We start from the raw sequence: 14928 nt of genomic DNA, 5'->3' as shown, positions 1-14928 counted from the left end.
GGAAATATCTAAGACATCTATCCCCAACAGCATGATCAATCATTAACTTCCATACTTACACTTCCTGCCCACACATCTGACCTCTGTCCTGACAGTTTATAGTACACATAAATAGTCTCCCCTTTTTTGAAGGACAGAAACCGACAGTCTGGCCCGGAGAAATCTTTTGCTGCTTTCCCCCGACAAAGGAGCACTGATGAAAGAAGAAGTTATTATTTTCACAAGGTGAGCTATTCCCTTTTTATATTTACATCTGCATAGCATATGGAAGAGGAATACAATGGAGGTTAAAAATCCATCAGTTTAAAGCAGTGACATGCAGACTTGCAGTGACGGCTCTTAAAGCTCTAGGATTTAGAATTACTGGTGTTTTCTTAACTGATAGCATAGAAAAGTCACATTTCAGATTGTTTTCGTAGCGTCAGAGAATAGGCTTTACGATTCCAAAGAAAAGCAACATGAATATGATAAGGGCTAAGGACTTAATGTTCCTGGATAATTACGTAGTCAGTTTTCTTAATAAAAAAAAAAACAGTGCTACATCAAAGAGCAGCCCAATTTCCAATCAGCTGGTTAAGCTAGCTAGTTAGCAAGTTACAAAACAATTACCTAGGTAACGCTACATATGAATGACAAATTTGATCTTAAATGGGAAAAGTTTAGTTTGTTTGCTTCTTATCAGTATCAAAAGCGTAAATAATTAGCTAGCTAGGTTAAGTGGCTCAATGGTTCCGTAGCTAACGTTAGCTAACATAGGCAGCTTATTGGCGACACAGCGAAGGCTTGCTAGTTAGCTAGCCAGCCGCTCACGCTAACAGGCAGTTGTCGTAGTGAGATAAACGGTGACCTCGTTCTAAAACGTTCTAAAATGTCCGATACAGCTAATGTTAATGTGTGCCAGTTCTATAGACTACCACAATTCACTTTCCTAGAAATATGATAAGTGTACGCCACATTTAAATTATGCGGTTGCTAGAGCTTATCAGAGGTGGTAACGTTAAGCTCTTAGTCAGACTTGTTATGCATCAAGACCAAAAGTTAGTGCGTCCTCTGCTCAACACTTACTACTGCATTCCTCGTCTGCACATCTTTTAAAGTCCGAAAACCGCCGGTCCAGTGAGTCCTTTGAAAAACACACATAGAAAAATAGTATAAAACTATAAAAACGGGAAAACATTCCAGCCATGCTGGCAAGTTGTGATAGGGCAGCAGGCTGCCTGAGCACGGGCAGGACGAGCTGAGCCGACACGTCAGCAGATTTGCGAGCCTGACTGCTGCTAGGAATTCGATGCTCAAGCAAAGGTGGAGAAAAGACTGGGATCATGTTACATAGTATCTGCGAACATTTAAAGAGACAGATTCCAAAAAGGTTCAGTGCAGTGTTTCTCGAAATAGTGGAATTATGTTGGATCTGTTTTGTGTCAGATTTTTTGTTTCTTTAGACAGGGGCTTGGTTACTGTTTTACGGCTATTTCATTTTTCACTTTTTAGACACAGGACATTTTTAAATAGTTGTGTTCTCCAGGAATGAACAGAGGGAATGGTCCGGATTAGTCTGTCAGAGTCTGCAAAATCAATGTTTTCACCCCAAAGAGTTTTTTGGAAGACCACAATTGCTGTAATACTTAAGCAGCCTGAGATAAAAATCTACAAAAGTTGCAACCTAGCCTGGGAAGAGACATGATATTTAGTGTGGAAATTTTCATATTAAAGTAAAATGCACTTATTGATAGGATTATGGAAGCATATCAGTATCAAAATGAAAATGTAATATGTAAAACGGCAATGTTTTTTTTTTAAATTACATTTAAATTTCCCACTCAAACCAGCCATTAGGGGTGTACTTTGTGTACTTCTGGTGCCGGTCCCAAGCCCGGATAAATGGTGAGGGTTGCGTCAGGAAGGGCATCCGGCGTAAAACGTGTGTTAAACTATCATGCGGATCACAAATATGATTGCCATACCGGATCGGTCGAGGCCCGGTTTAACAACGACCGCCTCCAGTGCTGTTGACCAGCAGGGTACTGGTGGAAATTGGACTACTGTAGGTCGAAGACCATCAAAGAGGAGAGGAGGAAGGCTGGTTAGAAGGCAGCGAGAGAGAAGGAAAGGCAGAGAGCTTGCAGACATGATGGAGAGAAGGAAGGTAGATATTCTGTGTGTCCAGGAGACCAGATGGAAAGGAAGCAAGGCCAGGAACATTGGAGGTGGATTCAAACTGTTCTATCATGGTGTAGAGAGGAAGAGAAATGGAGTAGGGAAAATCCTAAAGGAACAGCTTGTGAAAAGTGTTTTGAATGTAAAGAGAGTGTCAGACAGGATCATGAGCCTGAAGTTGGAGGCTGATGGTGTAATTTTGAATGTGGTCATATGCACCACAGGTTGGTTGTCAGTTAGAGGAGAAAGAGGAATTTTGGAGTAAGATGGATGAAGTGGTAGATGGTGTCCCTAGAGAGGAGAGATTAGTGATTGGTGCAGACTTCAATGGACATGTTGGTGAAGGGAACAGAGGGGATGAAGAGGTGCTGGGTATGTATGGTGTGAAAGACAGAAATGTGGAAGGTCAGATGGTTGTAGATTTTGCAAAGAGAATGGAAATGGCTGTGGTGAACATGTATTTTCAGAAGAGGAAAGAGCACAGGGTGACATACAAGAGTGGAGGGAGGTGCACACGGGTAGATTATATCCTTAGCAGGAGATGCCACCTAAAGGAGATTGGAGATTGTAAATTGGTACCAGGGGAAAGTGTAACAAGGCAACATAGGGTGGTTGTCTGTAGAATGAGATTAGAAACAAAGAAGAGGAAGAGAGTGAAGACAGAGCCAAAGATTAGATGGTGGAAGCTGAAGGAGGAGGATGGTTGCAGGCAGTTCAGGGAAAAATTGCAACAGGCCCTTGGGGGCAGTGAGGAGCTACCTGAGGACTGGGAAACTACAGCTAAGGTGGTGAGAGAAACTGGCAAAAATGTGTTGGGTGTTTCGTCTGGTCAGAGGAAAGAAGACAAGGAAAGTTGGTGGTGGAATGAGGAAGTCCAGGAGAGTATTGAGAAGAAGAAGGCAGCTAAGAAAAAGTGGGATAACCAGAGAGATGAAGTAGGCAGGCAGGAGTACTGTGAGGCTAGTCGCATAGCGAAAAGAATGGTGGCAAAGGCTCAGGCCTATGATAAGCTGTATGAGAGGCTGGACAGTAAAGAAGGAGTAAAGGACTTGTATCGTTTGGCTAAACGGAGAGATAGAGCTGGAAAGGATGTACAGCAGGTTAGGCTGATAAAGGATAGAGAGGGAAATGTACTAGTGAGTGAACAGAGAGTGTTGAGTAGATGGAAGAACTTTGAAGAACTAATGAATGAGGAAAATGAGAGAGAGAGGAGGACAATGGGGGGAGAGATAGTGGATCAGGAAGTGCAAAGAATTAGTAAGATGGAAGTGAGGGCAGCTTTAAAAAGGATGAAGAATGGAAAGGCAGTTGGTCCAGATGACATACCTGTGGAGGTATGGAGATGTTTAGGAGAGAAGGCAGTGGACTTTTTAATCAGGTTGTTTAACAAAATCCTGGAGAGTGAGAGGATGCCTGATGAGTGGAGAAACAGTGTACTGGTCCCCATTTTTAAGAACAAGGGTGATGTGCAGAGCTGTAGTAACTACAGAGGTATAAAGTTGATGAGCCACACCATGAAGGTATGGGAAAGAGTTGTTGAAGCAAGGTTAAGGCGAGAGGTTCAGATCAGTGAGCAGCAGTTTGGTTTCATGCCCAGAAAGAGTACCACAGATGCAATTTTTGCGTTGAGAGTGTTGGTAGAGAAGTACAGAGAAGGTCAGAAGGAGCTACATTGAGTCTTTGTGGATCTAGAGAAGGCATATGATAGGGCGCCAAGAGAGGAACTGTGGTACTGTATGAGGAAGTCAGGTGTAGCTGAAAAGTATGTTAGGGTGGTGCAGGACATGTATGAGGATAGTGAGACAGTGGTGAGGTGTGCAGTTGGAGTGACAAATGGTTTCAATGTGAAGGTAGGGTTACATCAGGGATCAGCTTTGAGCCCCTTCTTGTTTGCAATGGTGATGGAACCTGGACCATGTTAGGCAGCTAATAAAAACAACAGATGGGGGCTTTGTGTGGGAATGTAGCATTAGCATTAACAGTAGCTTTTAGCTTAATTCTGCACCCCCCAAAACTCATTTGATGGAAAATGTATCTGCAACTGGATATCAATAGTTATTGCCAGCCTCACTTTTAGCCACCAATTTCAGTTTAGCTCCTTTTTCGATTTTTCCATTCCAATTGCATTTACACGGTGCTGCTGTAACATTCTGGCATATTTAGGCCGAGAATGCACTGTTTAAGATGGACTTAAGATGGAATTGACATTTAAATGCAAAATAATTGCAAACCAATAACTGTCTTGCAAACTGTTTGTTTTCTTTTAAAACACAATACAATAATGAAGTAGTGAATAAACATTGTACCACTACATGAATTACTGTGGAGATGGAGACCTTATAATTGCATCATGCAAGAGCCCTCTTAAATCAACCAAATGCAGATAAAATAATTAAGCTTGGTCCTCTTTTAAGTCTTCTTTTATGTATGTCTAGTCCCAAAAGAGTACAGCAGCTTAGCACAATTCTACTGAAATGAGCCCAGATAAAGTCAGCTGGCTTACAGTTTCTCTGCATTTCAAATGAAGGGTATTTTATATGCAGTGGTACATACTATAGGTATTTATATAGGAATATCAGATAAGTGGGTGTCACGTGTACCCCTCAATTTTAGTAATTTTAGCGCTAGCACTAAATACATCTTTGTAATATAAAACAAAATGTCATGGTATATGTGAGCTACATGCTGAGATAAGGAAGAAGGAAGGGTACAGAAACAGCAAGGTTTCATTGGTTAATTTGACAGTGCTAAAATGAACAGTTTGTAACTGCAATTGAGAGGAAAACACAATAACAGGGTACACACTACTCTACTATATGTTTTATGTTTTAAAAACTAGATTCCCTTTGTAAGTCAATTGAGGTTTAGGCCTTGAGGCCCTAAGACTTTAAATTAAGAGACACTTTTTAATCCCACAAACGGGGAAATTTCACCTCCGCCTTTAACCCATCCGTGAAGTGAAACACCACATACACACACTAGTGAGCACACACACACACGCACACACACACACACACACACACTAGGGGGCAGTGAGCACACTTGCCTGGAGCAGTGGGCTGCCCTATCTACGGTGCCCAGGGAGCAATTGGGGGTTAGGTGTCTTGCTCAAGCACACCTCAGTCATAGACTGTCGACGCTAGGGATTGAACCCGGCAACCTTCTGGTCACGGGGCCAGTTCCCTAACCTCCAGCCCACGACAGCCCCCAAAAAATTAGACAAGATGCATTGGATATTCTGTGAGTGTTTCCAGTAATTTAAAAACAAAACACTGTTATGCTCCAGATTAATTTGCTCTTTTAAACATCATCCTACATTTAAATAAAATTTTCTAGTGCTGGGAGGCTGCAGATCGGAAGTTTCTGAAAGAATCAAAATAGGATTGGTTTATTTAAGGTTTTGCAGACAGATATTTGATGTAGTGAATCTCCAGCCTGTGATACACTGCATGTTCAAAAGTATACTATATGTCCAGACACCCTTTCTAATCAGTGAATTCAGCTACTTTAACACGCACACACTGCTGACACAGGTGGCAAATTTCATGCACACAGCTGGCATAATCGCCACAGAAATTGTTGCCAGTAGAATCCGAAGCTCTGGTGCAGCTCCATATAAACTTGAACCCTGATCTCACTAAACCTAGTGTGGCTGAATTCTCTCACTAACGTTATGAAGTTTATTACAGCCTTCCCAGATTAATGCCCTATTAATACCATTGATTTTTGATTGGGTCAACAAGTGTACACAATTTGAACATATGTGTATGTTTAGTATACGTAGTTCTTAGATAGTATTTGTTCACGGCATTAGAAACGGTAGGAATATTGTTTTAATGTGGAGAAATTCTGTAGTGTCAGAATTTGCACGCAGGTCGGTAGGTGGCAGTATGTATAAAAGATTGCAAACAGCGATTATGTCGGAAGAGGAAGAAGAAGAAAGACGAAGAAGAAGAAGACGAAGAAGAAGACGAAGACGAAGAAGAAGTTGAAAAAAGAAGAAGTTGAAAAAAGAAGAAGAAGAAAAGCGGAAAAAAGCAGAAAAGGGCGGCGGCGAAGCGTTGTGGAAGTGTAAGCAGTATCCATCGTTTTTCTGCAGTTTGGCTGGTTTCAGGGGGAGCCTCAGGAAAAGTTATGTTTTTAACACAAAAACGAATGGCAGACGCCAGAAAACGTCTTATGTGCGTTTTAATGATGCGTTTGTTGCAGATCGTCTATGAAAGCAAGTGCTTCTGAGAACGTGAAAATAGCAGAGACGGTTCTGTGTGAAAGCTAACTAGGCTTTAAAACACACGATTTAATTCTTAATATGTAATAAACCAACCACCCATGTTCTTTTCTTATTATAGAAACTAAAGTATGGATGATATCGAAGCGGAACTAAATCTCTCAGACGTGAGTGACGCTTCGGAAGATGAGAGAATTTTGAGGAAGACTGAGTCTCCCAGTTTGTCACACGTGCCTTCCACTAATGGTAAATTAATGACTTAACGGGAGCTCCATTGATTTTTCACAGCGTCTGCATGAGTAAGGCAGTCGTTATATAAACATAGTCATCATTGACGAGAAACTTACAAACTCCGGTTTCTTTACAGTGGTGGTGATGTAGACCAGCGGCCACGATGTCTACCTATAGCTATTTTATTTACTATCCAAAACGAACAGTGAACCTATAGGAGTCTTTAGTTTTTATGCAGTGTTGGTAATAGAAAAGTTTGAAAAATGTTTTATGTGAGTCGTTTTATTTTTATCTTAAAACACCCATCATGAGTCAATGGAAAAATATATACATATTATGCAAAAAAAAAATTGTAACTACCGGAAAACTATATTAGGCAGCATTTGTAAACATTTTGTTTTATAACTATGTGAGGTGGCTTTCAAGAGACACGCTTAAGACGCTGTTTCCTAGCACCACCACTGTGACCAGTTCTGATGGCTCGTTTCGCTAGTATGGAGCATCTCACGTCAAAGCATTCTGCATTGCTTTGTTTTCCTGTTAACGTTTAAATTGGGATTTTTAAAAATCTCCTTTAAGGTCAGTAATATGACTTATGATCGGAGAAAGTGATATTAAAACGTATTTGTCATTGTGTATTAGGCACTTAAACTGTTAATATCTCTTTTTAGCACGGTCTAAAGAAAGTGGTTTTCATAAGTCTGCAAGGTTATGTCTGAAGGCCATTAGAGATGCCATGCTGCACCATCGCTGGCAAGAAGCTGCACAGTATTTATCTGCTTACTCTCAAACGCTGGAGGAAACAACGGCCCACAGGCAGTCTCTAGCCTGTGAGGTAAGTAATGAGAAATTCGTTAAAATTCTTGGAATTTACTTGCTACTCAAAAACGAAACTGGTTGGTCGGACTAAAATTGCTATGTGGGAGAGAATGTGAAAATCCACTCGTTATGTGGCAACCATTTGACAGTTGCTTATTCGTTCATTCTAACCTCTTCCTGTCCCATGCCAAAGATGATTAATGTGTCCGTCTCGTTGACAGTATATATAAACTGGACCAAGTTATTCCGTCATTTTCAATGGGGACTAGTAGACCCTTTTCACTTTTCCGGGTTCTTACTTCTGGTGGTTTCTGTTAGCAGGTAACCAAATGTTTCTGGTCAGACCAGTCCGTTCTGCACCATTCATTTTGGCATTTTGCTGTGTTCCTCAGTGCCACAGCTGTTACTGGGATTTCATAAATTTCTGATTAAGCACACATTAAGATCAAAATGGATCTTAATAGAGCAAATGTGGGTTGCATGTCTGTTGGTGACATCTTTGATAAGCCAGCTCAGTACAGTAATGCTGCAGCTGCAGTTCTGTCGTAAATTGTAGCCATAGCTTTGCCAGACCTGTACTTTGTGTGGTTTGTTGTTCTTAATTGATCTGTATGGTCTGGCCCTCACTTTTACATCCTCATTTGAGATTCCATGTACATATGAAAACAATATATAAATATCAAAACAAGCCAAGCTAACAAGATAGCTAAACTAGCTGGTAACTATCCTTGAAAGTGAAATGTAATTTAGAAAGAATAGCATATATCCTTTGTTGGTTGTGGTATGTGGTAAGTAAAGAGTCAGACGCCGTTTATACTGACAGTACAGCGCTGATGTGCTGCTAACAGAAAGTTTGCTGTAGAAAAACTGAAAGGTACTGGCAAGTTTCCAAATTGCATGAAAAACTAGGATAGTTAACATTTTGAGCAGTTGAGCTTCATTTACAAGTATTCTGCTAAGAAATCTAGTTCATTTAGAGTATGGTATCATTGCCAAGCAACCATGGACTGCTGAAGACAAAGAACAATGTCCATTCTCCCATGACATGATTTCATGAATGTTTGTTCATATATCAATGAATATATGATGACATTACATTATTTAATGCAAAACATTTTGCTTTGTAAGTACTTTTTAGTCACCAAATTACCACTTTGATTCTTATATAGCACCAGTCCAATTATGCCCCTCAACTCACGCTGAATCTCAAATGGCTTCCTGCTTCCTACATTGTGCACTATGTAGGAATTTAAATATTGGATGCTGCACCCCAACAGTGCATAATATAGCTAATAAATAGTAATTTAGAACTTGGCTACATCCACACTTGACAAGTAGTGCACTGCTTGGCTGTAGAGGCTTGAATTTCTAAACTTTCACAGCTAAGACATTATTTAGCAAGTACAGAGCTGTTTTTGATTCAGAGTGGGTTTGATGCTACTTCTGACTGAAACACAGACATTTAAAGCATGTAAGCATGCTTTGTTTTGTCTTGTAGAGTTACCAGTATCTGAAAAATGGCCCATGTTGTACGCTGCGTAAAGGGGGAGAGGTGGCAGGTCTAAATCTCAAAAGACCAATCTCAAAACTGTCATTTAGCTAAAATTCTAGAATATTTTGTGAAAACCCAAATCAGATTATTTCTTTATAAAGATCTGGCTTCAGTGATTTGAATGATCTCTACATGGCCTTAGACAGAAAGAAGCACTGTGCTGCCATTTTTATTGACTTAACAAAAGTTTTTTTAATGTCATTAACCACAGTCATCTTTGGAATACCTTTGAAGGATTGGCTTTAACAATAGTGCAATAGAGTGGGCCCAGAATTACCACTCAGGCAGAAAACAGCGTTTGGCACTAGGTAACCATAAATTAGATTTAACTCCCATAACCAAAGGGGTCACACAAGGCTCAGTCCTGGATCCAGTTTTATTTAAGATGACATTGTAATCTGTGGTGAGAGTAGAGAGCAGGTGGAAGAGAATCTGGAGAGGTGGAGGTTTGCACTGGAGAGGAGAGGAATGAAGGTCAGTAGAGATAAGACGGAATACATGTGTGTGAATGAGAGGGAGGCAGGTTGAAAGGTGAAGATGCAAGGAGTAGAGGTCGTAAAGGTGGATGACTTCAAATATCTTAGGTCAACCATCCAGAGCAATGGACAGTGTAGAAAAGAGGTGAAGAAAAAGAGGTGTCAGGGCTGATGTGTGACAGAAGGATAGCAGCAAGAGTGAAAGGGAAGGTTTACAAGACAGTAGTGCGTCCTGCCATGATGTATGGTTTGGAGACTGTGGCTCTGTCTAAAAGACAGGAGGCAGCGCTGGAGGTGGCGGAGATGAAGATGCTGAGATTTTTGTTGGGAGTGAGAAGGATGGACAAGATTAGAAATGAGCAGATCAGAGGGACAGTGAAGGTGGAGCAGTTTGGAGATAAAGCCAGGTTGAGATGGTTTGGATTCCTGTATCAAAATAAATAAATGTTGTGTGCCTTTGTGTATATATAGTGGTAGCAACCTTACTGTCAGTACTGAACAACGGTGATGTAGCTTGTGGACATGCATCCATCAGTACCCTCAAACCACTAGACTCAATCACTTCACCTTGCTATTCATTACTAGAGCCCTTAGCAACACTGACCACTGTAGGCTGTGTGATAAAGTTGGTTGATCCTCTCTAGCAGCACAGTGGGAAGCTTATTTTTATAGTTGGAAATCACTCTCCGGCCATATGCTAGCTCAAAACTAATCTATGATCTCTATAAATAATGTTAATTATCAGACCCGCTGTTGTGATTGGATCACCTTTCAGGTACCTAGAGTTTTGACTGAAATGGGAAAATTTGCTTTTAACTACAGTACATCACTGAGCTGGAATTTTTTATAAGTCTCTTAAACTCAGCTCGCTGCTGTCATTCAATCATTTTAGTCTCTAACAACCTTGAGACAGCTTCTAACTCTTTTAGTTTAACTTTTTCTTTTAATTTTATTTTATAATTTTTACTAACTTTCCTCAATCTTACGGTATTGTTTCATTTTATTTTATCTTTGTTTTATTGCTATTACTTATTTGTTTTTATTACCTTTTAATAATCCTTTCACTGGACTGTTTTGATTCTTATTTTGCCTATTTATTCATTTACATTAAAATCTTATTAACTGGTTTATTATGTTTGTTCTATTTCATATTTCTCCTTCTTAATCCAATCTGAATTGTTCTCTTATTTTGACGTTTATCTTGTCTTTTTTTTCTGTTAATTTGTTTATGGAGTTTTGTTCATGTTTAGTTTAGTTTAGTCCAATCAAAATCCATTTTAATTTCTTCGTATCATGTTTTACAATGACTTCAAACGCAGCTCAGCCATCAGAATTTAGGACTGGAACTATCCATTTAATAATGTAGTTTAGATTGTGCTTAGTCACAATGTATTTTCTTTAATGATTCAACCATTTCTACCCAGATTATTTGGAGAATAGGCACGGAGGTCCTTCAGCATCATCCAGACTCCCAACTGGAAGATTTCAATGTGTTGTATGAGCGGATGAAAAACTCTGGAGTGAAAAATTACGCAAAGGTATGATTATAGTTTTGCTTGTCTGCAAAGATGAAAATAAACTAGCAAAGTACAAAGACTATAAATGATACCCCCCCCCCCCCCCCCCCCCATGCATGGAAACAATCAAATTTGTGTGTAGGTTTAAGTCGCTGAAATTGATTAAACTCAATTAGAATCAGTTTTCTATTCTTTCTGTGTTATATGCCTCTGCTCATTTTGTCATGCAAAAAAATTATTTATAATTTTGTATTGCTAGATATGTTTGGAGCACTCTTTTCATCTTTTGTTGAATGGCAACTTTAATGATGCCAAACGCCAGCTGTCAGTAGCTGCGAGTTGGAAGTACGGCAAGCAGTCTGCAAGTCAGTCTATGGAGTTGAAGCTCATCCATGCATACTGTGGTTTTCTAGATTACTTCATCTGGTGCACAAAAAAGTCATCTCCGACCAGCTCAGGTAAGATGCTACTTCTACCCTTAAACCTCTCTGCTCATTTTTGACACAGCATTCAACTTGGTCCGATATATATTCCCACTGATCAGTTAGGCCTTGTTCACGAAGACATCACAAATCTGATTTTTCAGCATACCGAGCAGGACAGATTTTCTACATCAAAAAAAAAAACATTCAGATTCAGGCCACATTTGTGTGTGGTTTCGACGCTATTTCCAATGAGATTTCTGGATATGTGCTTCAGTTTGACCAGTCAGATTGGATTCTTTCCATATTTATTATTTATTTATTTTTTTGTTATTTAGGATGTGCAGATTGTGACATCAGAATTTGTGAAAAGAAAGTTAGTGGTGCACATTCACATCTTATAGCTCAACTCTCTCTAAGCTTTGTATGTTTACATTTTACAGTGACTGCTTCATTAAAAGATCTGAACATAGAAAGTCTGTCTTTGAAAATTACTGGTACGGTGTATATAGCTTGTTAGCAGTCTGTCGATCAGTTCAATCTACACTGTTGCTATGTTCTGTTCATGCTGTGCTTAATAAAAAGTGAAATGTTGTTCAGTATAGTGTGATTGTTCCTTTAGTTAGGTTTTTCCCTACCTGGTCAGCAAAAGCTGTACATGTCATTACCATGGCAACCAACGTAGACATGCAAAAAAAGACATGCAGCAGAACAATATAAATCGAGTTGTGATGTCAAGGTTGAGCAAGACAAGGGCAATATTGCACTTTCACTGTCATTTTTTTTTTAAGTGACTTTCAGCTTTAACATTTGATTTCTCTGACATTAACTAGAATTACTGCAAGAGTCTTATTCAAAGAACACAAAACTTTAGCTTCTTATGCAGTCCCCAGATTTCATGGCATTGTAACTATTTAGCAAAAATCTAATGTCATGATACTTCTAGTTTTTTCTTATTCTCTTTGTCTGAGCATGCCACATCCCTCAGCTAGATTGTGAGATGCACTTCTTGGAGATAAATGCTGGAAGTCCTGTATCTGTTGTTCCAGATGCTAACACACGAGAGCTGCACAGCTACTTCCGACAAGCTTCAGTGACCCTGCAGGAAATTATCACACAGCCTGGAGTTTGGGACCCTTTTGTATTGAGTTATGTTGATGTGCGTTTTAAGTTCTTGTGCATTTGATATGACCTAAAGCTTATGTTAATTTTACTAAAGTTAAATCTGCATTTAAAAAAAAAAACTAACTTTTTTTGTCACTGACTGACAGATGCTAGAATTCTACAATGACCATGAAGGAGCCCTAAAAGTACTGCAGAACTATGCTTACAACAAGGATTACCCATCAAATCCGAATGCTCATGTCTACCTGTACCAGTTTCTTAAAAGGCATAAAGCACCACCAGCCAAACTTATCAGTACTCTGAAGGTACAGCATATTATTGTTTCCTTTCTGTTAGTTTTTCTTTGACTCTATAAACAAAGTAGCCAGTAAATGTTTTTGAAGATTCATGTAGTTCAATGCAATATTTTACTTAAATAATTCTTTTAGGTACTTTGCTGTTTAGTCCCCAGTCATGAGCTGATGCTGGAATACTGCTCTCTGCTGCTGAAGTCCGGTAAATGTAAAATATTTTTATTTAATATGTTTTAATTTAAAATTACCTCATTAACAACTTATTTGGAATTAAAATAGGTGTTCTAGGTTTTTCTCATCCTACAGAACCCAGAGGAGTATTGATGACAGGTCAGTTGAGTAAAATGCCACTGTTCTGGTCTTATTCTTCATCTAACAGAAGTGGTGGAAGATAAGCAGGACTGTCTTACTGTTGCTATGAATCTCCTTGACTATCCCAGCTGGAAGTATGATCTGAATGCATGGATTTGTCTACGAAAGGTTTTGACAGTCCTCAAAAAAAAGTAAGAATAAACAGTGTACTATATTGGGTCATGTGATTAACTGGGAAAATGCATAGATGTTATTTGTAAAAAATCTTTTTTTTTTTTATTTAACATGCCTTAAAATATAGTTGTAGCTTATGTGAGCTCTGTATGTTATTTGGAAAATGGAGCATTGGAAACTTGTTGGAAATAATGGAAAACAAACTTCTAAATAGTTGGAAAAAAGGACAATAAATATGTACCATTTTTAAATGTCTTCCTCTGTCAGTTAAAGGGTACTGTTGTGAATTTCCCCCTCCCCCATAATAAACTCGCACCTTTTTAATGCGGTCATTATTAGCCTTGTATTTGAACATTTTAGATGTTAATAATTTGTTTTTTTTTATCATTTTTTGGAGTGTTGGTTATTTCACATGGGTGAATTAAAGACTAATGCATCAGTTGTGTAGTTGCTGAAACTTAAACTTTTCAGCTGAAACATGTATTTTAACACAAACATTGCATCACATGACTGATGCACCTAATTTTGTTATACATTTTTAAAATTGTTATACATTTTTTTTTTTTATATATATATATATATATATATATTTTTTTTTTTCCAGGAAGCTCAAGCATCTTATAGACAAAGAATGGGAAAAAAGGAAAGATCTTTGGCTAGCTATGCATTATAGGAAGTGCCATGGCAAGAAGGATTCTGAAGAGAATACAGGACTATTGTTGGTCAAAGCCAATGTATCCAAACTTTTAGGTGAACACAGTAAGTATGATCACTACTTTTGCATTACTTGGTCAATTGCAAACATTTCTTAAATAAATCCCCTAAAAGTTCTGGTAGGTGCACATGTCAGTTACTGTTGGATAGTTTCACTAGTCATGTGTAGTTTTGTTTTTATCTGTGCTGCAATTTTAAGTGAAGCATTGGTATATTTTCAGGTTATGTCCTTTCACTTTAAGCACAGACATGAAAATTAAATTGGAAATATTACTCTACATCAGTGGTTCTCAAACTAGGTCTCAGGGCCCCTCAGCTGGTACAGGTTTTTGTGTAGTACCCAACAGACATTTATCAGGTTTTTAATGACCTACTTCTCACATTTTGAGAGTTGGGATAAAAAATGTGGAATGTTGAGGGAATCTTAATGACTACTTTGAGAACCTCTGGTCTAGCTAAAAATGTGTATAAAATCCACTTTAGAATGTTTTGCACTTGCATGAACCTACATGTATGTCTTGTTTGTTTGTGTTTTATTTATGTTTAAATCATCTTTTTGACTAACTGAAATCCTTTCCGTCATAGAAAGAGGCTACAATAAATTCAGTTCTTCAGCAAGAGAGAAAAAGGAAATGCTGACAAGATAAAAGATGTTTGCTTCAACTCATGATTGTGATACTGTTACATTTGCTACATTTAACAGGGGTTATAAAATGTAGAGTATTTCCCAATGGGAAGCTCAGTAACTTAGTAGCTGGTATTTTTGATATTCTGCATTGTATATAATTGATTTGGCCAGAATATGGCCACTAGGGTGTGCTTATGTTATATATGTAATTTTCCCACTGAATGTATGTGACGGAGATTAAACCACTTGTCTTATTCATTAAAACAAAGTTTGAAGTGCT

The 14928-nt window shown here is 38.7% G+C and overlaps 2 protein-coding genes across 7 annotated transcripts in view; one reads left to right on the top strand and one right to left on the bottom strand.

Annotated features, from left to right (window-relative positions):
• mia3 (MIA SH3 domain ER export factor 3) overlaps nucleotides 1–1339 on the bottom strand; it is a 15620-nt gene extending 14281 nt beyond the window's left edge. For both annotated transcript variants that reach the window (XM_017725546.2, XM_017725547.2), the window contains exons 1-2: nucleotides 1066–1339; nucleotides 60–193 (exon numbers count right to left, since the gene is read on the bottom strand). In XM_017725546.2, coding sequence (XP_017581035.2) covers nucleotides 60–193; nucleotides 1066–1324 — 393 coding nt within the window. In that variant the 5' untranslated portion in view covers nucleotides 1325–1339. The remainder of the gene's footprint in view (nucleotides 1–59; nucleotides 194–1065) is intronic.
• Nucleotides 100–14928, top strand: taf1a (TATA box binding protein (TBP)-associated factor, RNA polymerase I, A). 5 transcript variants are annotated; one of them, XM_037537449.1, is made up of 11 exons: nucleotides 100–225; nucleotides 6507–6631; nucleotides 7288–7451; nucleotides 10888–11001; nucleotides 11240–11438; nucleotides 12452–12561; nucleotides 12674–12832; nucleotides 12956–13022; nucleotides 13200–13323; nucleotides 13911–14065; nucleotides 14606–14928. In XM_037537449.1, exons 2-11 carry the CDS (start codon nucleotides 6517–6519, stop codon nucleotides 14665–14667), a joined length of 1269 nt encoding a protein of 422 aa, XP_037393346.1. In that variant the 5' UTR covers nucleotides 100–225; nucleotides 6507–6516; the 3' UTR covers nucleotides 14668–14928. The 5 variants fall into 5 exon arrangements, with proteins under 5 accessions (XP_037393346.1, XP_037393347.1, XP_037393345.1 ...); XM_037537450.1 differs by lacking the exon at nucleotides 100–225 and adding an exon at nucleotides 5312–5397; XM_037537448.1 differs by lacking the exon at nucleotides 100–225 and adding an exon at nucleotides 6089–6228.

This window comes from Pygocentrus nattereri, chromosome 4 (assembly GCF_015220715.1).
Source record: "Pygocentrus nattereri isolate fPygNat1 chromosome 4, fPygNat1.pri, whole genome shotgun sequence".
Classification (NCBI taxonomy): Eukaryota; Metazoa; Chordata; class Actinopteri; order Characiformes; family Serrasalmidae; genus Pygocentrus; species Pygocentrus nattereri.
This window is presented reverse-complemented; position numbering and strand designations above follow the sequence as displayed.

Coding starts and splice junctions, on each gene's coding strand:
- taf1a (XM_037537449.1), top strand. CDS start 6,517: ATGGATGATATCGAAGCGGAACTAAATCTCTCAGACGTGAGTGACGCT. Junction 12,562..12,673: donor TTGTATTGAGTTATGTTGAT/GTGCGTTTTAAG, acceptor ACTGACTGACAG/ATGCTAGAATTCTACAATGA. Junction 13,023..13,199: donor CTCTCTGCTGCTGAAGTCCG/GTAAATGTAAAA, acceptor TTCATCTAACAG/AAGTGGTGGAAGATAAGCAG.